The sequence below is a fragment of the Amphimedon queenslandica genome, unplaced genomic scaffold (genome assembly GCF_000090795.2).
Source record: "Amphimedon queenslandica unplaced genomic scaffold, v1.1 AMPQUscaffold_13348, whole genome shotgun sequence".
Lineage (NCBI taxonomy): Eukaryota > Metazoa > Porifera > Demospongiae > Haplosclerida > Niphatidae > Amphimedon > Amphimedon queenslandica.
Window position 1 is genome coordinate 69692 of NW_003546416.1, and position 27703 is coordinate 97394.

Consider the following 27703-nt stretch of genomic DNA (forward strand, 5'->3'; position numbering starts at 1 on the left):
CATCATGGTAACTAGTAAGGACAACAGCATCATAAAGATGATCATCTTTGACATGTTACTATTCAAAGGACTGGAATTTATGTGATTGCTTAGGTGTTTACTGTTGTGATAAACAAAACTTAAACTATGTACAAAACCTAATTTGTTTCTAAAAACAGAAACTTTCATAATGGATGGTATGAATGTGTTTCCTTTATGTTGGTCTTGTTACTGCTAGATCTAGTACTGTAGATAGTCTAACCACTGCTTCAGTGTCTACTTAGCTACTACTGTATTAGAAAAGTATATGCATCTAGAGCTGCTTGCTTTATTGTCTGTGTCTCTCTTTATATATTAATAAATCAATATTTGATGAGTGCATTTAAATAGTGACATGATAGTTCTATCATGTTTTAAATAATTTTTGCAAATATATTGCTATTAAGTTTATCAGATATACACTGCTAATATACACTGTTCTTTTTCATTAGAAATAAATGTACTCTGATGGTTGTATCAATCACCATTATAGTTTATTGATTCCTTTTACCCACCCACACACTATTAATTATTGTAGTTATTTTTTAATTGATTAAACAGCAATAGTCAGTATAATCACTACAAGGTATGACAGACTGTAATATTGAAATGACATAATATTATATCAGCACAATGTAAGCACACTTATGTGTGTGGGGGACAATATTTAATTGTTACAACGAGTTTTCATCTCTGAGAACTTGAGATTAATGTAGTTGTCTTTCCAATCTTGCCAAGTAATTCCATCATCATTTCCTCCAAAAATAGGATGATTATCTTGAGCTTGTTGATAAATACCATTAAGATTTGAACGTTCACTGTTATTATACCACCAGGCACCAGTGCGTTCATTAGCACAGTTACCACTTAGCCATCCATCATTATCATTATCTCTTGTAGTGAATCTGCTTCCATTATGATATGCTAAACTATCCCCAGCAGTACCAGAGTATCCTCCTACTGTCAGTATATATTCAGTACTACCATCACTAACATTAAATGTAGAGTAGTTAGCATAAGTTGTGTTCCCCTCAAAGTCTCCCAGGTCCACTCTTAGTGTGTTTGATCCTTCTTTAGTAAGACGATGAATCTTGCTCAATCCTAACCAAAACTCACCAGTAAGGTCACCAAATCCATTCTCATAGTCAGCCCAGTATCTATAGAAATCAACAGATCCATCTTGTCTCCTCTGAAATACAGTCCATCCACCACCATCAGTCTCCATATCACAGTATACCTGTGATCCAATATAGTGTATCATTATAAATGATGAAGGATTGCTTTAACTAACTTCAAATGGAGTCCCTCCATCAGGATTAACAGTATAAACACCACTTGTAGTATTACCATCCTCAAACAAGCTCTTACAATCACCACTGATATCTAGTTTTATAGTGTCAGTATATTATTAATGTTTTAACTATTAGTTTATTTACTTAGCGGTGGACAGGCTTGTAGTCTTACATCAGGACATATCATGATAGTCTTCACTCTTCCTTCTCTCATACAAATAGTCTGTCCTAAGTTACTGCTGTTACAGCATGTCCTTATATACAGTGATGGTTCATGTTTATTTCCAGTACAATCAGCCATACAATAAGATCCTTCTCCTTCATTAATGGTAACTAAACACAGCAGCACAATCATAAAGATGGACATCTTTAACACTTTACTAGTTACTACAGGAAGCAAGGATTGGAATTTGAAGCATGTATTAATAATTTATGCATGAAATTGTATTTATATTAGCTACACCCCAACATTAAGGCACTGCCCACACTCTTTATTACGTTTGGTAGAAAATTTTTGTGAAAGTTGACAAGTGCTCTACTCATTAAACTCTAAACTGATGCAATACTATGATAAAAAGTCAATAGTATGTAGTTATAATGGCTATTTCTATACTTTTCTCTCTCCTTCCACTACTGTTATTTAAATCTTCAGTATGTATTATGATCATGTCTTGTTTTATACTACACTCAGTCAATGGTATACGTAGATCAATTGTGTTGATTCTTTAACTTTAACTATTAGCATTAATTGTTATGTGTTTAGTTGTAGTAGATCTATTAGACAGATGTACTTCTAGCTTTTTTGTCTTAGTGAGATAAGCTAAGGCTCCTCCCAATTAATTAATATTGACAATAATGGACTAATGAATTTCATGTAACGCATCAGCCCCGCCTGTGTAGTAGAAACCAATTATTATTATTTATTACTATCAATAAAAAAGTAATGGCAAATAATCACTACAAGGTATGACAGACTGTAATATTGAAATGAAATAATAATATATCAGCACAATGTAAAAACACTTATGTGTTTGGGAGGGGGACAGTATTTAATTGTTACGACGGGTTTTCATCTCTGAGAACTTGAGGCTATTGTACCCTCTCCAATGCTGCCAAGTGATGGCTTTACCACTATTCACTTGAGTAGTATAATAAAGGCCATTAAGATTTGCACGCTCACAATCCCAATACCACCAGGCACCACTTTTCCTCTGAGCACAGTTACTTGATGAAAGATCATTATCATTATCATATGTACTGAACCTCCTTCCATTATGCCAGAACAGACTATTCCCAGCGGTACCAGAGTATCCTTCTGCTGTTAGTGTATAATCAGTACTTTCATCACCAATACTGAATGTGGAGAATTTAGCATAAGCTGTGTTCCCATCAAAGTCTTCCAGGTCCACTCTTAGTGTGTCTGATCCTTCTTTAGTTAGTCGATGAATCTTGCTCAATCCTAACCAAAACTCACCAGTAAAGTTGCCAAATCCATTTTTGTAGTTAGTCCAGTTCCTATAGAAATAAACAGATCCATCTTGTCTCCTCTGAAATACAGTCCATCCACCACCATCAGTCTCCATATCACAGTATACCTGTGATCCAATATAGTGTATCATTATAAATGAAGAACTAAGGATTTAACTAACTTCAAATGGAGCCCCATCAGGATTAACAGTATAAACACCACTCACATTTTTACCATCCTCAAACAAGCTCTTACAGTCACTGATAGCTACACAATAAGTATAATAACTAACTATTTCAGTCATACATTGCAGTATATACCTGGGCATGACTTTGGCCGTACTTTAGGACAGATAATATGCAAATGTTTATAAGTACCAGATCCTCTCATAGAAACAGACTGTCCTAAGTTACTAACAACACAGCATACTCTTAGATACAGTGATAGTCCACCTGATCTACAGCCAGTAGTCATACAATGAGATCCTTCAGTAGGAACTGTCAGTAGCACTAACAGTAAGAAGAACAATGACCCATGATCCATTGTTGCTAGCTAGTATGGACTGGAGTGCTACTGTTTGTTTGAGATGATTTTGAAAATAAGATGAAGAGTCCAACTGATAGCCTTAGATGGTAAATATGAAATAGGAAACATTTATTTATTTTTTGACATGATAGTAGTAGCCATATTTGATGCCTGGGATGATTGTGTTTCTATAGTGACATGTTATTTAGTTCCATTACATCATAATTTTTGTTATCACCTTGGAATATAGCAATATAGCAAAATTATACTGTTCCTGTTACCCACCCACACACTATTAATTATTGCATTTGTCAATTAATAAAGCAAAAATATAGTCAATACGTATATAATCACTACAAGGTATCACAGACTGTAATATTGAAATGACATGATAATATATCAGCACAATGTAAACACACTTATGTATGTGGGGGACAGTATTTAATTGTTACGGCGAACTTTCATCTCTGAGAACTTGAAAACAACGTAATTTTTGTTATACTCGTACCAAACGATTCCATTAGCATTATTAACTGGAGTCTGAAAATATTGACCGTTAAGACATGCAACATGGCAACCACGATACCACCAGGCACCAGTGTGTCCAATAGCGCAGCTGTAATCTGGACCAAGGTCATTATCGTCATCTCTTGTACTGAATCTCATTCCATCATGAAGATACATGCTATTTTGAGCAGTACCAGAATATCCTCCTACTGATAGTGTGTATTCAGTATTGTTATCACCAATGTTGAATCTAGAGAACTCGGCATAGATCGTAATATTATTATTAAATTCTTGTAGCTCAACTCTTAGTGTGTTTGATCTTCCTTTAGTAAGGCAGTGAATCTTGCTCAATCCTAGCCAAAACTCACCAGTAAGGTTACCAAATCCATTCATGTAGTCAGCCCAGTATCTATAGAAATCAACAGATCCATCTTCTCTCCTCTGAAATACAGCCCATCCACCACCATCTGTTTCCATATCACAGTATACCTGTGATCCAATAATCATAAATGATGAAGAGTTTTAACTAACTTCAAATGGAGTCCCTCCATCAGGACTGATAGTATAAACACCACTTGCATTATTACCATCCTCAAACAAGCTCTTACAATCACTGATAGCTACACAATAAGTATAATAACTAACTATTTCAGTCATACATTGCAGTATATACCTGGGCATGACTTTGGCCGTACTTTAGGACATAGAATATATTTATTAATACCAGATTCACTGATAGTAACAGACTGTCCTAAGTTACTAACAACACAGCATGCACTTAGATACAGTGATAGTCCACCTGACTCAGTATTAGGACAGTCAGTAGTCATACAATAAGATCCTTCAGTAGGAACTGTCAGCAGCACTAACAGTAAGAAGAACAATGACCCATGATCCATTATAGCTAGCTAGTATGGACTGGGGTGTTGCTGTTGGTTTGAATTGATTTTGAAAATGAGATAGAGAGTCCAATTGATAGCCTTAGATAGCACTGACGGAAAGTGTTGGTAATTATGCAATAGGAAATGTTTATTTATTTTTTGGCATGATAGCAGTAGTCATATTTGACATAATGGGATGATTGTGTTTGTATAGTGACATGTTATTTAGTTCAATTACATCATTTTTAGAATAATTTTTGTTATCACCTCGTGGTATAGCTATTAAGTATATACCAACTGTAGACTAGCAAAAATTATACCATAGTTTAGTAATTCCTGTTACCCACCCACACACTATTAATTATTGCAGTTGTAAATTAATAAAGCAAAAATAGTCAATACATGTAATCACTACAAGGTATGACAGACTGTAATATTGAAATGACATGATAATATATCAGCACAATGTAAACACACTTATGTGTGTGTGGGAGAGACAGTATTAATTGTTACGAGTCACGACAAATTTTCATTTCTGAGAAGTGCAAAGTAGTTTGTTTCCAATCCCACCAAATAATTCCTTGATCACTACTAGTTGAAGTATTAAAATAACGACCATTAAGACTTGAGTGATAGCAGGCATTATGCCACCAGGCACCAGCGTGGTCCTGAGCACAGTTACCTCCTGACCATGGATCATTATCATTATCATATGTACTGAATCTCCTTCCATTATGCCAGGCCAAACTATCCCCAGCAGTACCAGAGTATCCTCCTACTGTTAGTATATATTCAGTACTACCATCACTAACGTTAAATGTAGAGTAGTTAGCATAAGTTGTGTTCCCCTCAAAGTCTCCCAGGTCCACTCTTAGTGTGTTTGATCCTTCTTTAGTAAGACGATGAATCTTGCTCAATCCTAACCAAAACTCACCAGTAAGGTCACCAAATCCATTCTCATAGTCAGTCCAGTTCCTATAGAAATCAACAGATCCATCTTGTCTCCTCTGAAATACAGTCCATCCACCACCATCAGTCTCCATATCACAGTATACCTGTGATACAATATAGTGTATCATTATAAATGAAGAACTAAGGATTTAACTAACTTCAAATGGAGTCCCTCCATCAGGATTAATAGTATAAACACCACTTGCATTATTACCATCCTCAAACAAGCTCTTACAATCACTGAGATCTATATCTATAATATGTACATTATCTACTCTTATTGTTATAACTAATTATTCCTGCTATACAGTATTGTACCTGATGGACATGACTTTGGTCGTATTTTAGGACATAGAATGTATTTATTAGCACCAGGTTCCCTGATAGTAACAGACTGTCCTAAGTTACTAACAACACAGCATACTCTTAGATACAATGATAGTCCACCTGATCCAGTATTAGGACAGTCAGTAGTCATACAATAAGATCCTTCAGTAGGAACTGTCAGTAGCACTAACAGTAAGAAGAACAATGACCCATGATCCATTGTAACTAGCTAGTATGGACTGGAGTGCTGCTGTTGGTTTGGCTGATGCCTAGTGTAGATGACCTTGTAAAAAAAGATGGAGAGTAAAAAAGATAGAGAGTCCAGTTGTAGACTTTATATTTGGAGTAATTACTTGTTTTATATGAAAGGAAATTTTCATGCTTTGACGATCAGGCTTTATTCTTAGAATGAATTCCATGTGACAGGTGTAATTTGTTTGAGCATGTAGCAATTATTCTTAGTAGAGTAAATGCCATAGATGCATGACACATTGACCATCTCATGTAATAATAAATGTACTGTGGTAGTAGATATAATGTTAGTTTAGATGCATAGTGGAATGTAGTCACTCACACCTGTAACATGTTTTTCTACATGAACAAATCATCCTTCATTAGATGCTAATTATATTTTACTCATTGATAGATGACTCCCACCATTGGTATATATGAAGAGAATGAAGACACAAGAGATAAGTCGGTTACTCCTCCTCCTTTCTCTCCTGATACAACCCTCAAACCGAAACCGATACCGGTACCACATCCTCCAGTTCCTGCTAGTGACAGTGAGGACGAGACATGGGAACTGGAGCCTATCCTGTCTCCAACCTCGGATGCTGTCAGCCCTCCAGTTCAAACTCAAACCTCACCATTATTCCTTGAGCTTAGTTACTCGTTGAAACACTGTCCTAGCTTGAAAAAGAGGGAGGACGAGAGAGGAGATGAGAGAGGGAGAGATGCTGGAGAAGAGAGCAAGAAATATGAAAGAAGGGGAAAGAAGGAGAGAAGTATTGAAATGGATGAGGATACATTGACTGAGCCTTTGAAGGAAGGAAAACTGCCATTGTGCTTAAGTAAGAAGTTACATTGAAATATAGCATTTTTATTAATAATTGAAATGTGCTTTGAAATTAATGGCTTCTGTATGTATGATGTAGAATTTTTTGGCTGTGAATGCTTTTTATATTTTTGAAAATTAAATCACTCAAAGCTTACATATATTTCTTTTTTTCAATGTAGAATCGCTTCTCTCGAGTTTTCAGTTAGAGGGTGACTCTCACTGTTCGTTACAACTTAATCTCACGTTTTATTCTCTTCTTGACTCTGAGGGTGAGAGTCTTGATGAGGAGGAGAAGGAGGAGGAGGAAGAGGAGCAAAAGAGAACAGAGTTTGATCCAATACTGATGATGCAGCAGCACTTCCAAAGGATAGCCAGATCACTTAAACACAAAGTATGGAGGAAATAAATGAAAATTGTAACGTTCTTGCAAATTTTATATCTTTTCTAAAAGCTATTTAATGCTATAAACTTTAAACAATCAATCGACTGTTAGTCTCAGTTCTTTGTTAATAATGTATTTCTCCACAGGTTGAATGGTTAATTCAGGACGAGGTTCTCTCCAGATCAAGGGAGCTAGTTAGTGAAGGAGAAGGAGTGAGTCCATCATTACTCCAGTCAGTGGCATCTCATGTTCAGAGCAGTTCAGGGAAGTACGTCAACTGCTTGTTCAATCACGAGGTCATTAAGTTTGTGTTTGGAGCACAGAACTCAATGCATCAGTTCTTGCAGGTGAGCAAAGAAAGTATAATGTACATGCATGGTGGGTGTCTTTGGTGTGGCAACTTAATGGCTGTTTGCCAAAATAAAGTTTGATGTTTTGGACTGTTATGTGCATGCTCAATGATATGGGTATAAATTTGACTAATTTAAGCATACCAATCTTTAACTACAAGATAGCTGCCAAAATTCTTTCATCAACTATGTATGCATGTACGTGTACACTAGTCTAGCTATTGGGTGTGTTTTTCTATCAACCAATAATTGAGCTCCTTTATTATAATCATAAAATTTTTTCCACTTTTATGTAGTCTTTATTTCTCATTTTTGATCTGTCCTCTCTCCCTCTTTCTCTCCCTCTCTCTTTCTCCCTCCAGCAACTTGAAGACATTAAGTTAACTGCATACACAATCCACAAAGCGAGTGACGACTACTTCTACCTCACTCCTTGCACCCATTCCTCCTCTGCCTACCCTCTCTTCAACTCTTCCTCTCAGCGTCAATCATCTTCACTCTCTCCCTTACACGTCCCAAACAAAGACAAGAGATCTCTCCATGGTCGCTGTAGCACCCCCTCCCCCTCTCCTGCTCCCCCTCGTTTAACCATTAGACACAAACGAAGCGTCTCGTGGACGGCGACTTCTTCTTTACCGACCCACGTGTCCCTCTCCACCCTCTCTCCTCTCCCCACCCCTCAGTCTCGTAGTAGTATTAGTTCTATCAATGGAGCTGGTACTGTTGATTATTATGCCAGTAGGTCTAACAGCACTGCTAGTTTCATTAGCCCGTTGTCTCCTTTTAATAATGTCCTTAATGAGGAGTTGTTCTGGATTGTAATGAGAGTGCTGCCTTCTAAAGTTGAGGTCTATGTACACAACAGGTAGGCATATTAGTATATTATTAGTATATTCTAGTATATTTTAGTATATTCTAGTATATTTTAGTATATTTTAGTATATTTTATTTATAAATTGTTTTATTGTTTTAGGTGTTCGTCTAAGGATTTTATTGCTGATGATAACTCGGGCATAAAGAAGTTGTGTAGCTCAATTCTATCTGCAATCAGTAGAGTGTGTAAAAGGACAAATCAGGTATTATCAATATTTATTTATTTATTCATTCATTTATTTCTTTGTTTATTTATTTGTTTGTTTATTTATTGTACAGTGGCACTTGTTGAAAGAGTTATTGGATACTCATGTATGTAGCCCACTACTTCTTCCCGAGTCCCAATCGGATGAGTGGGTACGACACACTGTGAGTCATCATGGAGACATTATATATGGAGGAGAGAGATTCTACCAGCAGCAGTTTGAGTGTGAGAGACAATGGAGACACCATATCACCCCACACTGGAGACTAAGGACAATGAAGAGTAAGGAAAGAGAGGCAAAGAGCAGCTGTGTATGTATGAGGACATCTTTGTAATAATAAGGACACCTTTATAATGAGGACATTTTGTAATGTCCCAATTAGTACAAGCCTATACAAAAGTACCTCTGAAATGAGGACACCTCTGTATTAAGGACAGGTAGTGTGGACCTAATGGTGTCCTTAATAAAGAGGCTACACTGTACATGTATTAAGGACAGGTAGTGTGAGCCCAACGGTGTCCTTAATAAAGAGGCTACACTGATATTATTATTTATTTATTATTTTTATTTATATTCAGATCAGACTCCATTACGTATCACCAGAAATGCACTGAATGCGTTTGCAGTTACCAACAGAACAGACATATATGTCCTTCAAGATGTGACTGAAGGAGGAGAAGAAACAATATTCTATTTAAAGTAACAAGCGATTTCATGTTAAACTGGTTTACTGTCCCTGTTAAACAGGATCAGTGAGTCACTCTGTGAAGTTGAAGGAGATTTCGTCGATCAAGATGAAGGAGGAGGTGAAGATGCAGCAAGATGTGACACTAGAGCTACTAATGAAGTTGAAACTATGAGTATATCATCAGTTGGAGAAGTAATAATCCTAAAAATAGATTATAATTATATTCTTTTATATTTTTGACAGTTGCAGACTTCAAAGCATCTCAGCTCCTCCAGCTTCAGTATCAATAAAGACACTAAATCCTGTGAGAGCATTGTCCTTGAACTATTTGGAATCACTGAACCAAGTAAAGACATACAATTCAAGGAATATTCCTATTCTATTTCTATTCTCCTATACATGCATGTATCTTTTAAGACCACTATACACCAGACAATGCTATTGCAAGCAATCTGTGGTTACTTTGATCTTCAGGCAACACTGTAATGCCTAGAATAGAAAGCTGTTCTATTCTAGGGCAACACATTGCTTACAACATCAAAGTAGCCACAGATTTCAAGCAATAGAATTACCTCATATATAGTGGCTTTTCTACTATAGTCTACATGAACTTCATTAACTGTATTTTCTTTCTGTCTACATTAGCTTAATTAACTGGTTTTTCTTTCCTTCCTTACTTTAGCTGTTACCCTAAAGAGCAGGTTACAGCGTGTCATACAACTAAAGTTAGATGATGCTGCTCTGGAGCTGATGTGCTCCTCCTACACTCGAAACCTCCGCCTCTACCTCTCTCCAGCTGACATCGAGTTCCTGCAGCCATTACCCAATCAACCGTCGGAAGTCGTGTCCCTCCTCCTTCCTCAGTGGATCCCAAACCCTAATGCTTTCTTCTTTTACCTTCTACAGCAGCTGTCACTAATGTTCCTTCAGCCTCAATATACGTCAGTGCTTGATACTAAAGATAGGGTCTTGTTAAAAACCCCGCCAGAGCTTTCAACGGTATTGAAAGACTCGTCACTACCTCTTGAGCTAGAGCAGGATTATCTGTTTTTGCATATCAGACCAGTTAACAAAGGAAGAGGTAAGAGAATATACTAAGATATACTGAAATATCCAAACATGCACTGAAATATCTAAACATGCACTAAAATATCCAAACATGCACTAAACAACGATATATCGTGCTATTTTTTTATAGGTATGGGTCTTATATCAGCTAGTTTGGTATCTCCTGAGGGACTCATTCTCCCGCCACTCCCCGGGATCAAGCCAAGCCCCGCCCCACTCCAGACTCCGCCCACACTAGAACAGGCAACACAAGTAGAAACGATAGAGTCCTTTCCAGTGAGAGACGACACTAGGTACTCCGTCGGTTTCCATATATGGGAAAGAGGAAACGTTGCTCTACCTAAACTGAAGCAGACGCTGGTACTCTGCGTTAAACGGAGTCTCTTAGATACTTTATTTGAGTCTCATTACCTCCAGATACCAGTCGCATCAATCAGCGAGGAAGAGATAGAAAAAAGACTCTCTCCTGGTCTACTCCGATCCGTCGTCTGTAAGACCCCATCCATAGATCAGGGATCCTTTGTTAATGTCACTCTTGACAGTTCAATGGAAGGTAGTTCTACAGTTGCCCCACCCTCTGTTAACACTAGCGGAGATACCATGAGAACCTCGAGCTTCTCTGAGATTAACGAGGAGGATGCTATGGAGGACGTGGGTAAGGGAGGAGGAGGAGATTGGGAGCAAAAGGAGAAGTTGAGACGAATACAGAGCACTAAAGAGAACTTACTCAATCAAGCACGGACTGGATTGCTAGGCAGTTTGAGTGAGGGTTACACTCGTTTTCTGCCCCTTTTTCTTCATAAAATGGAAGAGTTTGCCTCTCCTGTCTTATACCATCAAGAATGGGCGTTACCTTCCAACTACTCCATCACTCCTCTTCTCTCTCACACAGTCTCTTATACCTCTTCGTCTCTCTCAGAAATGAGTTTCAGTTTATTCAAATACGATAAATTAGATCAGACCTACTCCAAGATACCCCTGCCTAGTGATAAGACTCCACCCAAAGCCACACCTATTCCAACTGATTACATTTTGATTGGTCGCGACCTCCAGCAGTGGAAGGAGAGCTCTGATCCTAGCGATCCAACGAAGCACTTTGAGGAGGTGTGGTCTGATGCATTAAGGTGCTTACCGCTAGCGTCCTGGAAGGAAGTAGGCATGGCTTCTTTACCTCTTCAAGCTGCCGCTAAAAAACATAATTGTTTTGTACCTCGTCATCAGTTTTTAATGGGAACTATTGGGCGTGGCAAGGTACATGTACATTTACTGATACATATACATGTTTTTATGTTGCATAGAAAGTTTGAGCTGATTCCGATCAAAATTAGATTTTTTACAAATTTTTAAGTTGCTAAAAAAATCAGGCCAAAGTCCCTGTACTATAGTACACAAAAAATTTAGAATATCCTTATGTACATGCCTTGATTCTCTCTCTCTCTCCCTCAGTTTGAAGTCTGGCTGTACAATGTATCAGAGACTCGACTCAGGAAGCTCAAAGTCCAACTAACCTCACTACTGAACTGGCAGACGACAAGGACTGGTTTCCTCCATCAGCTCCTCTCACAGAAAATGGGACTCTTCCATCATACGACTGGCAAAGACATATCCCCAGCTGTCCAGCTGGCGAATAAATACTGTACTACTCCTCAGAATATTGGGATCATTGTGAAGCAAAGCAGACCACCTCCTGAAGAAATGGTGAGAAGATTTAGATGTACATGTACATATACATGTACATGTACATGTATGTTAAGCCAATTTCTAATTATAAGTATGTGTACTAATTTTACTGTCTATTTTAAAAAGTGGTTCTACTAACTGTATAATTTTCTTTAATTTTTAGTTAAAAATAATAATGTATATTAATAATTAATGATCTTATTATAAATTTAATTTTTCTAAATTATTTCTATTTTTTCTAGTCGCCAGCTACTATTACTCGTCAGTTCTCGCGTTCAGCTCCGCCCACTCCTCAAATTGAACTGGATTCATTCTATCAGGACAAACAACCTCTCTCTCCTCTTCCTTCTAAACCAAGTGACCCTGTCACTCGTCACGGGATCCAGTTTCGTGAGATGCTCTCCCATCAAAGAGAAACTGCAAAACAGAAGGAACTACTTGGAAAGGTATATAGGCAATCATTGTAATAATTATGTTACTTGAAAAGATATTAATATCGCTCAAACTTTCCACATACAATGTAACATAAAAAGATCATCGTGTATCAGAAAATATACTAAAAATTGGTTTGGAGTTATTTTGAAATTTGCTCTAGGTCTTTTCCCAAAATTTTCTAGTTGTAAATAAAATTGCTCATAATGAAAATATTATACTTTATAGCACTTGATACCAGTGTAGTATTAACATTTGATAATTCTCTAGGTATTTGAATCATGGGAGCAGAGAGGCATAGACAATTCTGCTCCAATCAGCACTGAGGTCATCGCTAAACTGAAGAGGACCTCTCGTCTCCTTCACTTCTGCTCCTCTCCCCTCCTCTTCTTTCCTGGAACAACAACCCAGTCCATCAAAGAAGGAGGAGGCGCTAAAGTGGGAGGAGCCTTTCAAGACGAACAAGTGAGAAAAAGAAAAGAAATATATTTTATTAAATTGTTTTAAAATTATTTTTAGGATTCTACCTGGACCCAGCTACTTAAAGATAAGTTTCTCCACGAGTACACGTCTTACCTGCAGACTTTAAAATTTCATCCAATTAACGAGAGACCTCCGGCTAGCCAGGCTCGGTCTCGCCACACCCCTAGCCCCACCCACTCCGCCGCATTTCACGACCATGAGTCCCTTGGTCTCTATAAGTGTCTGCAGAGATCATGGAGTAATGGAGGGATAATGCTAGTTGAGTTACTGTTCAAAGGGTCGGTATTTCACGTCATGCTCTACTCTATAGAATGTTCTAGATTAACAATGACACACCTACCATCGTTTGAGGTAATTAACGAATTTAATTAATAAAAATGGAGAAGTGATCAATAACAAGTAACAAAATTAGTATTTATTTAAATAGCAACAAAATTACCATTATAGAATCATGTAGTATAGTAATAGTGCCTTTTCCTAATAAATCTTTATTTTTACATGTACATCTATAGTTGCATTTGAGCTGATCAAATCGTTATTTTAAAATTCTCTCTCTCTCTTTTAGGTTTCCGACCGCTTCTCTCAAGAGTGTGGGCGTATGAAAGACTTTATTCACGTTCACTCTTTCACATATGACTTCCATATAAGGACGATACTGAGCATCATTCAAAAAAGGATCAATATCGACGGAACACTTAACGTACACCACCTCTTGAACCGGCTCTGTAAACACTACCAGAACCCACCACTTTATATTAGGAACAGGATCTGTAAAGGTAAGATTGATGGAGTAGGATTCACACTGTGTTTATTAGTAGCACAAAAATTAAGTGCATGTAGAATTGATATTGATATTCATAGCAATAAAGTTTCTTAAACACAGCATCAAAAAATTTATACTATTATAATTATTGTTGTTGTTGTTGTTGTTGTTGTTGTTGTTGATCATTATTGTTATTATTTTTTCTTTAGAGACATTATTAATGAGTCTCTCAGTAACGATGGAGTCTCTAATGAAGCACTTGCTATCAAACTGTAAGGAGTATAGCCTAGACACTCTCGAGTTACTACACACCAAAACCAACAGCTCTGATTCAGCCACACCCACATCAACCACTCTCTACGAGGTAGCACTAATGATCGACCTGTCAAACATCGGGAACGTGACCACACCCGAAATATCTCGTCTGATTTACGACACTCGTGAACAATATCATGTAGTTGTCCTTGCCATACTGAGTAACGGCCAATCAGATTCTATCTCCACCCATAACAAGAAATCCTTGTCACTAAGCGTGTATTTAATACTTGTGAATAAAGTTGAGGTGTACCCTCGTCTAACCGTCCTTTCTCCTTTAAGCAATCATAGTAACATAACGTCCCCAACTAGCTTTACCCTGGGGAGTGGAGGACATAAAATGGAGACATTGCTGGAGGTGGAGAAGGAGAGAGAGAGCAAGTTGAACGCGTCTGTGAGAGATCACAGACGAAAGTTAGGGTACGGGAGTTTGAACACACCCAGTGCTGTGTCTGAGGTAGTCATCAACCAAGAGATTATTGAAGAGGAGATGAGTGGACTTAAGGTACCTAATAATCTATTTATAGTGATGGACTTAATAATCTATTAATAGTAACTTAAATTATTTAATGATCTATTTATAGTAACGGGCTTGGTAATCTATAATAGTAACTACCTTAATAATAGTAACTGACTACTTTAATAATCTATTTATAGTAACTTACTTAATATTTTTCTAATAGTAACGGACTTAATAATTCACTTATTCGAATGTTATTATTTTCTTTTTCAGAGGCACTTTACTAATATTATTAATTCTGCTCAAAGTCACGTGAGACGAAATGAGCTTTGGAAGAGGTTACTTTATGGAGGAGGAGGAAACAAAATAGTAAAAAAAATAATATTTAAAATTAAAATGCAACTCCTACCTCTCTCTTTTCAGATGGAAGCATTATCAGTTATGGAGTTCCAGGAACTATTGCAATTAGTGACTTCGTGTAGATTGGAATCCATTGATTCTCAATTAGTTCATTTCCAGAAGCAAACCAGAAAATGGTACAAGGGGCTCTTCCAGTAAGTGTAATACAATTTTATTATTCATTTTCTGATACATATTGATGTACTTTTGCTATGTGGAAAGTTTGAGCTGATTCCAACAAATAGTTTTTGAGTTATGCCCATTTTAAAAAATGCCCAATTTTTGAAAAATACCCAAGGCTATAGCCCATGGTTTTTTCCAAAAAATGACTAAACAATGACCCCCAATTTTTGTTACATTTTCTGATACATATTGATGCCCTTATGCTGTGTAGAAAGTTTGAGCTGATTCCAACTTCAATTTTTCAAGTTACAGCCATTTTAAGAAAATCCCAAAATTTAAAAAAATACCCAAGGCCATAGCCCATGGTTTTTTCCAAAAAATGGCCCCAAAATTACCTCCAATTTTTATTACATTTTCTAATACATATTGATGTACTTATGCTGTTTAGAAAGTTTGAGCTGATTCCGACTTCAATTTTTCAAGTTACAGCCATTTTAAGAAAATCCCAAAATTTAAAAAAATACCCAAGGCTATAGCCCATGATTTTTTTCCAAAAAATGGCCCCGAAATTACCTCCAATTTTTATTACATTTTCTAATACATATTGATGTACTTATGCTGTGTAGAAAGTTTGAGCTGATTCCGACTTCAATTTTTCAAATTACGGCCATTTTAGAAATTCCCAAAATTAAAAAAAATACTCAAGGCTATAGCCCATGGTTTTTTCCAAAAAATAACTCCAAAATCACCCCCAATTTTTATTACATTTTCTGATACATTGTTAGGTTGTTTGAGGAAAAGTTCCATGGTATGTTCAAGTATTTTACTTCAAAAGTCAATGGAGTCAAATATGGAGTAAGAATGAGCTTTAAATAATGAATTACAATTACCATTGTCACAATAATACTGTATACACATGTATATGTATTATACAAGTAAATAAAAAATCATTAAAATGGAAAAGTAAAGTAGTAGAATTGGATTGTAAAAAAGTAAAGAAACAAGAGGGTACTTGCAAACTGGTGTGATAACAAATCCTACACCACTGCATGAAGAATATTACCCAAAAGCATTGTAATTATCCACACAGGCTACCACATTGATGGCTGACTCACTGAGATTGTTATTCTGCTCCTGGAGATTATTCTGACTATTTTTATATGGTACTGTAAAGCTACAAAAATTAATATGAGATGTGCTAAATTAAATCTAATAGTACTTGCAACTGCAGTGGCACAAACAGTGAGCTGATGCTGTCTTAGTAGTACCTGGAATGCTGGTAGTTTAACTCATGCTTTTTGTTTCTAAAGGCTTTTCTACACTTGAACCAGTTCCAGAAGTCAGCTCACATTGAATGCGCATCAGGTGATTCCACGCTATCTTCAAGATCATGTATATTTTGATAGTATTTCTGATCCAGCTGCCATTGGTTATCTATTGAATGCGCATTCAAACCACATATGGAGGTGGTTTGGCTTAATGTGCATTGAAGTCAATGCGCATCAGGTGTAGAATGACTGGAACCAGTTTCAAACCAGTTCAATGCGCATTAGAAGTGCTAGTGTAGAAAGGCCTTAAGAACTTTTCAGTCACTTGGTTATTCTCAAGCGCAGCACAGGATCTGACACTCAACTTTTTTATAATAATTAGCTTTTACAAAGATTATATATATAAATATATACCTAATTTAACAGTATAAAGAGGGAGCAACTACAGTTATTGCAAATAGTATATATTAGCTTGTTTTTGATTCACTTGTCTTTGTTCTTAATGTCTTAGTCCTCAAACTTACATGTATTAATTATTACTAACAACACCTGGTATTCTTTCAGCAGCTGCTTTGTCTCCAGTTTCCTTGACAGCATCTATTAGGATCAGCCATGTTGTTTTTTTGACATCATCCTCCTTTTCAAGCCATTTTTGTATAGTCTTCTGCAAGTAGTCTTTAGCATTGCCTTTAGTACCTTCAATAATATCAAGTGTATTTATATAGACTTTTAGATTAAGCCCTAGGTCCTTCCAGTTTGCTGCACCAAACTGTGCTTCTTTGAGCACTTTAAGAACTAGGCCCAAATCAGTTTTACCTATGTAATAGTTTTTATAAGAATGCATGTATTCTGTTTTATAATTACCTAGTTCTGAAGCTACAGCCATGTCCAGATAGTCCAGGTCACATTAAATTAATTTAATCATATTCATTGATGTTACCATAGCAACGAGTAACTGTGGAGCATATGAGATGTTTAGTTTCTGTCTGTCTAGTGTAAGGCTGTGACTTCATGACACTCTGAAAGCTTTCTAAGACTCTTTATTTGACGTTTTGAGTAAAATTTTTGATGGCAAGCGTGACACTAACAGTGTGAGTGGAAAAAAAGTAAAGAAATAAGAGGATACTTGCAAACTGGTGTGATAAGAAATCCTACACCACTGCATGAAAGACATGGCTTCATACAGCATCATGTAGTAGCTTGTGTGAGTAATTACAATGCTTTTGGGTAATATTCTTCTGTTTCTTCATGCAATGGTGTAGGATTTCTTACCACCATTATTGTTCTAATAATAGTAGCACCAATTTGCAAGTACCCTCTTGTTTCTTTACTTTTTTTCCAATTCAATCCTACTACTTTTCCATTTTAATGTTTTTTATCTACTTGTACTATTATAACTGTTACATTTTCTGTAGGTAATCATCAATGAAGACTGGCAGGACATGTTCCTATTACTATTACTAGAAGATGAGGACCCTCCTACAGAAGGCTCCATATATACCGGCATAGAGCAAGGGTTTTCATGCGTTTACAGGAACCCAAAAGTGAGCATGGTTTCTCAAGGCCAGCGAGATATTTCGGCTTATGTTGAGGAGGAGAATCGCCTCATATCAGCCGTGGTTAATATCCTTTGCGGGTCGTTGTGGCTGAGGATGATGGGGGAGATGCCAATGATGGCAAAATCACCGAAAACAGGAGGAGGGAGAAATCGAGGTGGATCACATGAGAAATAATATTATGGAAAAAAATTAAATTTATGTGAAATTGATAATTTTAAATGAAAATGGGCTGTAATATAATAATAATGATAACATTAATGACAATACTAATGCTAAATTCTGATAATAACAAGTATTATTAATTATTGTTCACCTATTATTTTTGAAAGTCACTAACAATAATAATAATAATTATTCTATAATTAATTATATTTTTCAAATTATTAAGAAGATCCGTCTTCTAGTGATAGCTCAATTGTGAGTGGGCGTTCTTCGAGACGACGTTTAAGCTCCGACAAGTAACGGTCTCTTACCCTCGAGAATGCCATTATATTCTCGGGATTAGAGTCCAACCAGAACTGGTTGAAACTGTACATGACATAACCTTCAGAAAGAGAGGGGTGAGAGAAAGAGGGAGAGAGAGAGAGAGGGAGGGAGAGTGAGAGAAAGAGACAGATCAACAAAAGGTTTATAAGAAAGTAGCGAAGGAGAGAAGAGAGAGAAACTAAAGAAGGGCAAGGAAAAAATTGAGGATACATGGGTAAACTAAACTGTACTTTTAACACATATCAAAATGATATGGTTACATTTTTGGTCAATATTAATCTATAGCTTATGAACTATTAGTACCAGCTGTCTTACAGTGTGCTTCCATGAAATCATTAATGGTCGGTACGTTCCCTCTTGACTTTAAATATAAGTAATAGTCAAGATGACTATTAAGTAGTAACGAATAGACAATCTGTGTTATATTGATACTGGTAATGGCCAATGGATACCTAGAGAAAATGGGGACGGAGTTTGGAAAGAAAAGAGGCAGAGTTTAAAACCAATAAAATTATAATAAAACTATTAATTTTTAACCCTTTCGTAGGATGCTGTGAAAATCCAAGCACTTGTCTTGCCTTCCCTGAGTGCATCTCGGCGAAATAACTAATGAATAATTAATTAGCCACACCCCCTCTATCTTCCACATTACTCACACTAAGCAATAGAGTCCTAGCATTCCCATGCCACGGAAATCAGTCGCAGGGTCTTTACCTTGAAACCCTATAGTACCCCAGTGGGTCCCAAAACGAGCCTTCAGCTCAGTTTGGGGGACTAGCAAAGACCAAAGCTAAAAAAGAGAAGAGAGAGGGATGGAGAGAGTGTTCGTAACAATATCCATCATGAAGTGTTCTTGCTTTTGTCAGCTGCTGTTCATGTTCGTCATTTTCAGACAAATAGGATTCGAATTTCATCTTCTCAATGTCTCCTTTTAACGCTGAGAGTGCAATAATTGGCAATAAACACGGCTTGATACTTGACACAAAACTATAAAAAAATTTTAAAATTAATAATAATTAATGTTTTAATTGTATTTATTTTTACTTTGGATGCTTCTCTGTTGATATTTTTTTAGTTTTTATAATGAGATTCAGAGCATCGTCGGGATCAATGACGTCTTGGCCAGCTGGAGTCACCCAAGCAATGGATTGCAACTCCTTTAAAAAAAGAACAAAACTAAGTTGAATAACCTTGCAAAAGTTAGTCATTCAAAAGAGTTTTCGTTAAACTGTTATCACAATCGTGAAAGTTTAGATCCTCAAAAGTTTCGAGCAAATAAAATAATAATGTATTATACCTTGTGCTTTGAATTCTTCAATGACCTAGCTATAATAATAATAAAAGAATTAATATAACTCCACCCTCTCTCTGTTTGCTCTCTCTTACCAACAGCAAAGGTCCTACTGGCAAGGTCTGCCGTCCCCTCACAGATACGTAGGAGCTCACATTTCCTCGTTAATAAACGGAGGAGCCATTTGTATAGACGCCAGAAGTAGAGGGGAAAGAAAAGAGGCATCTTAATACAAGAACCCTGATAGTGATAATTAATTAATTAATTAATTGAGTGGGTGTGTATACTTATTAGGTTAGGTTATTAACTTTTTACCCACGTGGTGTGTTGCTCTGCAAAAAATGGCTAAGGCAAAGTCAGTTTTAAGTTTTTTTCTCTCTTTTTGAGTCTTTTTTTTCTTGTAGAGTCGTTGGAGGCTCTAAAGGAGTCAAGGGAAAATCAAAATTTAAGAAAGCGAGTGGTAGCAAGAAGCACCCAGGTGGAGGGAAGAAAAGTGTGAAAAAGAATATGACAAAAAGAGATAAGAAAAAGAAAGAGCTACAGAAGAACAAGGAGCCTGTGACATCTGGCAAAGAGAGGAACGAAAAGCGAAAGCTTCAAGACAATGACAAGTTTTCTGTAGCAAATAAAAAGTCAAAAAGTATTTTTATTTATTCATTTATTTGTTAAGTCTTTTTTCTGTTTTTTTTTAGTGACGGCTGGTAAAACCAATTTGACAAGGAAGGAACTTGATAAGAAGAAACTCTCTGTCAGACGTCAGCGAAAACTGCCAGCAGATTCACTTGAACGAATCAACAAAGCAAAACAAATATGGGAGCATGTTAGGAGGTGGGCGTGGTTTATTACTAATTATGTGGGTGTGGTCAATTTGTTATTAATTGTTATACAGGCACGACATGAAAAAGGAGGAAAGGGATAAATCTATTAATGATATGATGGGTCTGATCAGTGGTAATGTGTATGAGGTAATATGACATCATAGTTAATGATTAACTATTAATGATTATTAATAGTTATCGTTGAAGCATGATACTGCTAGGATTATTCAGTGTATTTTGAAATTTGGAAGTCAAGAAATGAGAAACAAAGTTTATGATAAATTAAAAGGTAAACGCAGGTCTTTGTTGAGTGAGTGCATAAGGACATCAATATGTATCAGAAAATGTAATAAAAATTGGGGATGATTTCAGAGCTAATTTTTGGAAAAACCATGGGCTATAGCCTTGGGTATTTTTCAAAAATTGGCTCATTCTTAAAATGGTCATAACTCAAGAAATTTAAGTCGGATTTAGCTCAAACTTTCTACATAGGATAAGGACATCAATATGTATCAGAAAATGTAATAAAAATTGGGGATGATTTTGGAGCTAATTTTTGGAAAAACCATGGGCTATAGCCTTGGGTATTTTTCAAAAATTGGCTCGTTCTTAAAATCGTCATAACTCAAGAAATTCAAGTCGGGTTTAGCTCAAACTTTCTACATACATGTAGGATAAGGACATCAATATGTATCAGAAAATGTAATAAAAATTGGGAATGATTTCGGAGCTAATTTTTGGAAAAACCATGGGCTATAGCCTTGGGTATTTTTCAAAAATTGGCTCGTTCTTAAAAATGGTCATAACTCAAGAAATTGAAGTCGGAATCAGCTCAAACTTTCTACATAGCATAAGTACATCAATATGTATCAGAAAATGTAATAAAAATTGGGGGTGATTTTGGATCCATTTTTTGAAAAAAACCATGGGCTATAATAGCCTTGGGTATTTTTCAAAAATTTGGCAATTTCTTTAAAATGGTCATAACTTTAAAAATTGAAGTTGGAACCAGCTCAAACTTGCTACATAGCATAAGGACATCAATATGTATCAGAAAATTTAATAAAAATTGGGAGAGACTTCACAGCCAAAAAAAATTGGGCTATAGTCCAAGCCCGATACTTATTTCCTTTTATGATTTATCTTTATTCTCTGCAGGCCATGTGGTTGAGCTATCAAAATTAAGATATGCAAAATTTGTCATCAAAGCTTTATTCAGATACAGGTAATGAAAAAAGAATTTTTTTTCTTCATCATCATTATCATTATTATTATCATCATCAACCCTCATTAGCTCTCCAGTTCAGAGAAGTCAGTTAATAAAATGTTATTATAATCACGTACAGTCTCTCGTGAGACACAAAGAAGCCGTTGAACTCGTAGAACTCGCTTACAATGATTACGCCAATGCTTCCGAGAGATCCCTGCTTGTACAAGAGTTCTATGGTCCTCAATTTGCTGTCTTTAAAGATAATGGTGGTCGGTCTCTGTCGGCCATTCTTGCTGCTAATCCTGAAGAGAAGACAAAACTGCTTGAGCACATGAAGGCGGCTTTGACTCCATTACTTGATAAGTGAGAAGAAAAAGGGAATGATTTATATTTTAATGTCCTGAAATCTAAGCACTTAAATTCTAAAAGATCTTCTTAATTAAATGTTTTTTATTTAGGAGTTTGGTGAGACATAATATCATTCATCAGGCATTTCTTGAATTTATAACACATGCTGATCCTTCATCCATTGCTGTAAGAAATAAAGTATATGTTCATAATATTCTGTTTTCTTTTAGGATATCATGGAGTCACTGAGAGAGGTTGCTGTAGAGATGTTACACACTCGAGAAGGAGCAAAGGTCAATCTTCAATGTGTCTGGAAAGGAACAGCTAAAGTACCTGTACTATTTATATCTCCAGCTGTTTACGTCGTTTGAAATTTAGGACAGGAAAGTTTTTGTGAAATCATTGAAGAGCTACATTGTTAAGATTTGCAAAGTAAGATTAAAGAAATTATTAATAGTATTATCTTTTTGTCAGGAAGAGCATGGCCATCTTGTTTTGCTTGGAATATTTGACTGTGTCGATGATACTGTTCTAGTATCCAAGACAATCTTAACTGTAAGAAAACTGAGTAAAAATACTGTCATTTCTGATTTCTCCCCTCTCTCTCTCTCTTTTCTTTTCAGGAGATCATAGCTTCTCTTGAAGAGATCTGTCAAGACAAACATGGCCGTCGTGTTCTCCTCTATCTCCTCAACCCTCGCTCCCCCCAACATTTCTCCCACCAGTTCCTCCAATTACTGACACCTGGCGATAGCAATCAACACAGGTGGAAATTTTAAAACTTAGAATAATATTATATTTTAAAATTTTATATTTAGTAAGAAGCCACAAGACATCAGGTGGGCGGAGTTAAGAGCTGCTATATCTCCACCTCTCATTAAATTAATTTCGGAGAATGTGGTTGAGTGGGCGTGTGAAAAACCTCTTGCTCCACTTGTAATAGAAACTGTGAGATCAGCTGTTGGAGACGTGACGCCTATATATACTACACTGATCAACGAGGGATTAACACGGCCACTTGATACGGATCATGGGATCAATGATTCTGATCAAATGATCACTGATTTGGTGGCTGATTCAAATCAGTGTCATCTCATTGGTGATCCGTGTGGTCACTGGGTGTTAAAGAAATTGATTGCTATTAATAGAGAAGGTAGAATCAAGAATTAAGACTTGATTATTATAATCAAAACATCATCTACTCTTGTTATTATATATTACACATCTCTCTCCCCTTCCTTCTCTCTCTCTCCTTCATTAGACTCTACTCCATTATTCAGTGACTTGATAATACAATCAGTACCTTCAGATTATATAAGTACTTGGGCTACCATTAATAGAGGCTGCTTTGTTCTATCAAGGTATAAGTACAGTTACACAAGTACATGAGTGTTACCCACATTTTGTCCAACCCATGAGACCTTTTACAAATAACTGAGTATAAAATGAGACTTGGGTGTGATGTGGATCTGAACTGAGAACAGAGTAGAGCGCTCATCCAATTTTTGAATGGGTTCAATATGCCCCTACTACATGTAGAAACATTAAAGTATTCTTATTATCATTTATGAGACCATAATACTACACTACTATTATTAATGTATGTGACGTATGTATTTTGTTTTTGTAGTTTGTTGTCTGAAGCTAGCAAAGAGAATCAGGAGAAGTTAAAGGAGTTGCTTCAATCATCAGTTATTGATCAACTAAGAACTAGCAATACTGAAGGAGCTAGTGTATTACTGAAAGAACTATAATCTTAGCATAGATATAAAATTATGAAGATAGGATATAGCCTATCAAAATTATGACAATGTTATTCCACACCCAACCAATGCAAGGTGTGGCTATTAAACTGCAATACTCAGATAAAGAAAGGAAGATTCATTATTATAAATGATGAGTAGTAATTATAGATTAGTATGTCCTCATGGAGACCATCTCAGAGGCAGGACATTTGTAACATTAGCTCCTGCTCCGATAGTAGCTCCTTTAAAAATGTCTAGAGATGATTTCAAATTTGAGGAAGAGTTCAGTCACTTGAATATTGATTGCCCAATATGTCTGAACATTATTATTAGTGAGCCCCGAAAGACCAGTTGTTGTGGAAGACATTTCTGCAAAGCCTGCATTTCTAAAGTTACAGGAAGTTGCCCTCTTTGTAGAGGAGAATGCCAGACCTACACAGACAAAAAATTCAAACGTATAGTTTATTCTAAAACGGTTCAGTGCATGAAAAAGAGGAAAGGAGTGACTGGATGTGGCTGGAAAGGAGAGTTAAGGTTTTTAAAAGACCATTTCTCTACATCTTGTCCTTACGTTATAGTCCAATGCCTCCAAGAATGTGATCAAAAGGATATTTTACGCATTGACCTGGACGACCATTTAGAAAACCATTGTCCGATGCAACCAGTTGAGTGTCCTTTTAGTTGGTTAGGTTGTGATGAATGGCCTTTAAGGAAAGATGTAGAGAAGCATTATTCTGATACTAAACATGCTGAACATTTTGAGGTAGCATATCGAAGGCTTCTTATGGCTAATAAGCAGTTCAATTTCTTCCTTGATAATTTGGAGAAGAATAATGCATATTTTAATATGAGGTGCTATTGGTTGGGAAATGAACTTGATGTGTTGAAAAAGAAACATGACGAGCTAAAGAATAGTCATGACAAATTACTGAAACACTTCAAGATAATTAGTATTATAGTAGTTATTTTAATACTTGTTGTTTTACTGGTCTAAGGAGAAGATACTATTTTTATCAAGTTAAAATCCACATGAAAATTCACTTATTTTCTCTTATTCTAAATATTGGCTAAACAGCACGTTTCTGTTTATGTTGCTTGAAGGCATTGTTTGTTAAACTGCTCACATTTCAAAAAGAGAGGGAGTGCAAAATTGACACATTAATAAATAGTTGCTATTTACACACTCAATGGCATCCACATTGATATAGTAAACTCTCACTATTAACATTATTCATTATAGATCTAGTGTATGATGCCACGCCTAATACAAGGTGTGGCTCGCTGGTAGATACAAGATCACTATGAGCACAGCAACAGCGTCCCCTGAGAAAATAGAGGTATCCAAAGATGATTTCAAGTTCATAGGGTCTGAAAAAAATATCAGTGCCTTCAATATTGAATGTCCAATATGTCTGATGGTTATTATGGATAAGCCATGTAAGACAAGCTGCTGTAAAAAGAATTTCTGTAGAGCCTGCATTTCTAGAATCACAGGAGACTGCCCTATGTGTAGGAAAAAATACATGAACTATACAGCAGACAGAAGGTTCAGACGTATAGTTTATTCTCAAAAGATGCAGTGCATGAAAAAGAAGCCTCAAGGGGCTGAATGTGGCTGGAAAGGAGAATTAGGATCTTTAACACATCATTTAAAATCGTGTGATTATGTTATAGTGCAATGCTCCCATTGTGATCTAAAGGATACTCTTTTACGCATTGACCTGAAGGACCATCTAGAGAACCATTGTCCAATGCATCCAGTTAAGTGTCCTTTCAGTTGGTTAGGTTGTGAAGAAAGACCCTTAAGGAAAGACGTAGAGAAGCATTACTCTGATACCAAACATGCTACACTTTTTGAGGCAGCATATCAAAAGCTTTGTTCTGATGCAACTAATTTGCGTATGGCTAATAATCACTTGACTTCATGCTTGAATAGGCACAGGTCACATGAAAGTAGACTTGCTGCCGATATGAGGTTTAACTATTTGGAAAATGAACTTCAAACTTTAAAATGGGAACATGAAGAGTTGAAGAATAGACATGACAACTTAAAGATAATTATCATAGTAGTTATTGTAGCTGTACTTGCTGTGGCTATATGCATTACGAATTATTATCATTAAATTTTATTATTATTATAGTTGGACTTTTTATTGCTAGTATTATGTATGTAATTACTGTCTAGTTTAGTTTGTATAGACACACATCTCCTTTTTCTCTCTCCTTGTTTTTTCTCTCACCATAATTATTCCGCCTATGATGCATTTTTGCATGACACACCTACTAGTCTAAGTATATAAGTCAATCTGCACTATCTAGCTCTAGTTGAATAAAAAACAACTGAAACAGTATTCATTGACTAATATGGATACTGGTATACCTGTCAATTCCATGTATGCTTATGCAACTGCAGAGCCTCCTTATGATCAACCTGGCTTTGACAAACAATTTGAAGCAACCAAAGAAGTACCTTCCACCGAGGGAGCTTCTGACCATGATGATATGCAAAAGGAGGAGGACCTAGAATCAGATGAAAAAATCCAAGAGCCACCACCAATACAAAAGGGACCTCTATTTTCATTAACTCAAGTAAGTGAATTTTGCTGCGATACTTTAATTTTGTTTTAGGAGAAAGCAGTAATCTTTACACAACCATTGGTCAAAGTGATGAATAAGAACCAGGACCACTATTTTGGATTGTCATCTGTGCTGAATACTTTTTGCTGCTTTTGCTTTTGCTGCTGTGGAATGTTCATACTACCTTGTACAATCCTTGCAATGGTTTTCTCCATAATGGTATGCATCAACTACAGTACTTTTCATTATATTTATCATCAAAATCTATACAATAGGCTAAGAAAATGGATGATAGTGGGAGTCTTAAAAAAGCTAAAGCATTTGGTAGAATATCACTTGCTTTAAACATTGTTGCAATAATTTCAGCCATTGTGTTCTTTTTTCTCTGGATCATCATTTTTCCGGCTTCGATTGCTGCTTCAAGTTCATCCTCCTCCTATTACAGCTACAACTATTATCGTTATTTAAGCACTACTTCAACTCCTTCATATTATCGGTATTATTACTACGGTAAATAAGAATTGTTCATCATAGTGTGTGAAGATACATATGCACTGTATAGAGAAGTGTGTATCAGTCATTATAGGCATCATGCATTGTCCTATTTTTATTTTAAATAATTATATAAAACTAAACTTCTAACAACAGTTCTGCATTCAAAACATCATTGTTGTTTTTAAATTATTTATTTGTTGCTTCTTATTTATGATACCAATCTTCGCTTTAACAAATTATTTATGAATCTACTTTATGAGTAGAGACTGTAGAATTTATGTCACATGCATCATGTATTAAGTTTAGTATATTATTAATGATTATAGTTTTTGTTACAATAGTATGAAATGAACTACGTTTTTCATATTATGTTCAGTGACTTGATAATACAATTAATACCAACAGAGTTTATAAATACTTGGACCAACATTAACAGAGGTTGCTTTGTATTATCAAGGTATCATTATGTACTATTATCAATGTATATGTACATAGATTTGTTGTCTCATTCTCAAGCTAGCAAAGGGACTGAGTCAGGAGAAGTTAAAGGAGTTGCTTCGATCATCAGTTATTGATCAAATAAGAACTAGCAACACTGGAGGAGCTGCTTTATTACTGAAAGAACTATAAATGCACAAAAATACATAGATGTGTA

At 36.1% G+C, this 27703-nt stretch overlaps 8 protein-coding genes across 8 annotated transcripts in view; 5 read left to right on the plus strand and 3 right to left on the minus strand.

Moving 5' to 3' along the window:
- Window positions 1-18444, plus strand: part of LOC105313163 (protein SZT2-like) — a 42281-nt gene extending 23837 nt beyond the window's left edge. The window contains exons 19-39 of the mRNA XM_019997901.1: window positions 6616-7042; window positions 7209-7420; window positions 7558-7758; window positions 8124-8626; window positions 8735-8837; window positions 8914-9121; window positions 9419-9539; window positions 9588-9720; window positions 9772-9874; window positions 10211-10609; window positions 10727-11847; window positions 12043-12294; window positions 12519-12722; window positions 12979-13173; window positions 13228-13542; window positions 13757-13967; window positions 14164-14774; window positions 15003-15098; window positions 15153-15283; window positions 16037-16106; window positions 17935-18444. Of these exons, the coding sequence (XP_019853460.1) occupies window positions 6616-7042; window positions 7209-7420; window positions 7558-7758; window positions 8124-8626; window positions 8735-8837; window positions 8914-9121; window positions 9419-9539; window positions 9588-9720; window positions 9772-9874; window positions 10211-10609; window positions 10727-11847; window positions 12043-12294; window positions 12519-12722; window positions 12979-13173; window positions 13228-13542; window positions 13757-13967; window positions 14164-14774; window positions 15003-15098; window positions 15153-15283; window positions 16037-16106; window positions 17935-18252 (5934 nt within the window). The 3' untranslated portion in view covers window positions 18253-18444. The remainder of the gene's footprint in view (window positions 1-6615; window positions 7043-7208; window positions 7421-7557; window positions 7759-8123; window positions 8627-8734; window positions 8838-8913; window positions 9122-9418; window positions 9540-9587; window positions 9721-9771; window positions 9875-10210; window positions 10610-10726; window positions 11848-12042; window positions 12295-12518; window positions 12723-12978; window positions 13174-13227; window positions 13543-13756; window positions 13968-14163; window positions 14775-15002; window positions 15099-15152; window positions 15284-16036; window positions 16107-17934) is intronic.
- LOC100638218 (ryncolin-2-like) lies at window positions 649-1684 on the minus strand. Its single transcript, XM_019997902.1, has 3 exons — window positions 1455-1684; window positions 1310-1401; window positions 649-1255 (listed from the first exon to the last, which is right to left on the minus strand). Exons 1-3 carry the CDS (start codon window positions 1675-1677, stop codon window positions 686-688), a joined length of 885 nt encoding a protein of 294 aa, XP_019853461.1. The 5' UTR covers window positions 1678-1684; the 3' UTR covers window positions 649-685.
- LOC105313162 (microfibril-associated glycoprotein 4-like) lies at window positions 2322-6224 on the minus strand. Its single transcript, XM_019997905.1, has 4 exons — window positions 6090-6224; window positions 3099-3230; window positions 2960-3045; window positions 2322-2905 (listed from the first exon to the last, which is right to left on the minus strand). Exons 1-4 carry the CDS (start codon window positions 6187-6189, stop codon window positions 2360-2362), a joined length of 864 nt encoding a protein of 287 aa, XP_019853464.1. The 5' UTR covers window positions 6190-6224; the 3' UTR covers window positions 2322-2359.
- A 5-nt stretch (window positions 18445-18449) lies between the features above and the next one.
- On the minus strand, window positions 18450-20124 carry LOC100638599 (ELMO domain-containing protein 1-like). The gene is made up of 8 exons (XM_003387388.3): window positions 19951-20124; window positions 19862-19890; window positions 19609-19721; window positions 19422-19551; window positions 19221-19354; window positions 19102-19170; window positions 18880-19016; window positions 18450-18622 (listed from the first exon to the last, which is right to left on the minus strand). The coding sequence occupies exons 1-8, from the start codon at window positions 20078-20080 to the stop codon at window positions 18462-18464; spliced, it is 903 nt and encodes a 300-aa protein (XP_003387436.1). The 5' UTR covers window positions 20081-20124; the 3' UTR covers window positions 18450-18461.
- A 29-nt stretch (window positions 20125-20153) lies between these two features.
- Window positions 20154-24089, plus strand: LOC100638728 (pumilio homolog 3-like). The gene is made up of 15 exons (XM_003387389.3): window positions 20154-20210; window positions 20260-20495; window positions 20548-20683; window positions 20745-20820; window positions 20869-20962; window positions 21832-21898; window positions 21968-22246; window positions 22342-22417; window positions 22462-22560; window positions 22610-22663; window positions 22706-22786; window positions 22855-22997; window positions 23050-23384; window positions 23493-23592; window positions 23862-24089. Exons 1-15 carry the CDS (start codon window positions 20197-20199, stop codon window positions 23983-23985), a joined length of 1914 nt encoding a protein of 637 aa, XP_003387437.1. The 5' UTR covers window positions 20154-20196; the 3' UTR covers window positions 23986-24089.
- Window positions 24090-24226: 137 nt separating this feature from the next.
- On the plus strand, window positions 24227-24970 carry LOC105313164 (TNF receptor-associated factor 6-A-like). The gene has a single exon (XM_011406358.1). The coding sequence runs from the start codon at window positions 24227-24229 to the stop codon at window positions 24968-24970; it is 744 nt and encodes a 247-aa protein (XP_011404660.1).
- A 307-nt stretch (window positions 24971-25277) lies between these two features.
- Window positions 25278-26099, plus strand: LOC105313165 (TNF receptor-associated factor 6-like). The gene has a single exon (XM_011406359.1). It carries the CDS (start codon window positions 25278-25280, stop codon window positions 26097-26099), a length of 822 nt encoding a protein of 273 aa, XP_011404661.1.
- A 223-nt stretch (window positions 26100-26322) lies between these two features.
- On the plus strand, window positions 26323-27192 carry LOC109582868 (uncharacterized). The gene is made up of 3 exons (XM_019997896.1): window positions 26323-26565; window positions 26605-26772; window positions 26829-27192. The coding sequence occupies exons 1-3, from the start codon at window positions 26341-26343 to the stop codon at window positions 27069-27071; spliced, it is 636 nt and encodes a 211-aa protein (XP_019853455.1). The 5' UTR covers window positions 26323-26340; the 3' UTR covers window positions 27072-27192.
- The last annotated feature ends 511 nt before the right edge of the window (window positions 27193-27703 follow it).

Bases quoted from the DNA above. Each gene is read 5' to 3' on its own strand.
- LOC100638218 (XM_019997902.1), bottom strand. From the start codon at position 1,677: ATGTCCATCTTTATGATTGTGCTGCTGTGTTTAGTTACCATTAATGAA. The intron at 1,402-1,454 runs GTAAATAAACTA...CTATAAAACTAG, and splicing joins ACAAGCCTGTCCACCGCTAA to ATATCAGTGGTGATTGTAAG. The intron at 1,256-1,309 runs GTTAGTTAAAGC...ATTGGATCACAG, and splicing joins ATGGAGGGACTCCATTTGAA to GTATACTGTGATATGGAGAC.
- LOC105313162 (XM_019997905.1), bottom strand. From the start codon at position 6,189: ATGGATCATGGGTCATTGTTCTTCTTACTGTTAGTGCTACTGACAGTT. The intron at 3,046-3,098 runs GTATATACTGCA...CTTATTGTGTAG, and splicing joins ACGGCCAAAGTCATGCCCAG to CTATCAGTGACTGTAAGAGC. The intron at 2,906-2,959 runs GTTAGTTAAATC...ATTGGATCACAG, and splicing joins CTGATGGGGCTCCATTTGAA to GTATACTGTGATATGGAGAC.
- LOC100638599 (XM_003387388.3), bottom strand. From the start codon at position 20,080: ATGCCTCTTTTCTTTCCCCTCTACTTCTGGCGTCTATACAAATGGCTC. The intron at 19,891-19,950 runs GTAAGAGAGAGC...TTATTATTATAG, and splicing joins CAGTAGGACCTTTGCTGTTG to CTAGGTCATTGAAGAATTCA. The intron at 19,722-19,861 runs GTATAATACATT...CTTTTTTTAAAG, and splicing joins TGAAGAATTCAAAGCACAAG to GAGTTGCAATCCATTGCTTG.
- LOC100638728 (XM_003387389.3), top strand. The intron at 20,963-21,831 runs GTAAACGCAGGT...TATTCTCTGCAG, and splicing joins AGTTTATGATAAATTAAAAG to GCCATGTGGTTGAGCTATCA. The intron at 22,998-23,049 runs GTGGAAATTTTA...TTTTATATTTAG, and splicing joins GGCGATAGCAATCAACACAG to TAAGAAGCCACAAGACATCA.
- LOC105313164 (XM_011406358.1), top strand. From the start codon at position 24,227: ATGTCTAGAGATGATTTCAAATTTGAGGAAGAGTTCAGTCACTTGAAT.
- LOC105313165 (XM_011406359.1), top strand. From the start codon at position 25,278: ATGAGCACAGCAACAGCGTCCCCTGAGAAAATAGAGGTATCCAAAGAT.
- LOC109582868 (XM_019997896.1), top strand. From the start codon at position 26,341: ATGGATACTGGTATACCTGTCAATTCCATGTATGCTTATGCAACTGCA. The intron at 26,566-26,604 runs GTAAGTGAATTT...ATTTTGTTTTAG, and splicing joins CTCTATTTTCATTAACTCAA to GAGAAAGCAGTAATCTTTAC. The intron at 26,773-26,828 runs GTATGCATCAAC...TCTATACAATAG, and splicing joins CAATGGTTTTCTCCATAATG to GCTAAGAAAATGGATGATAG.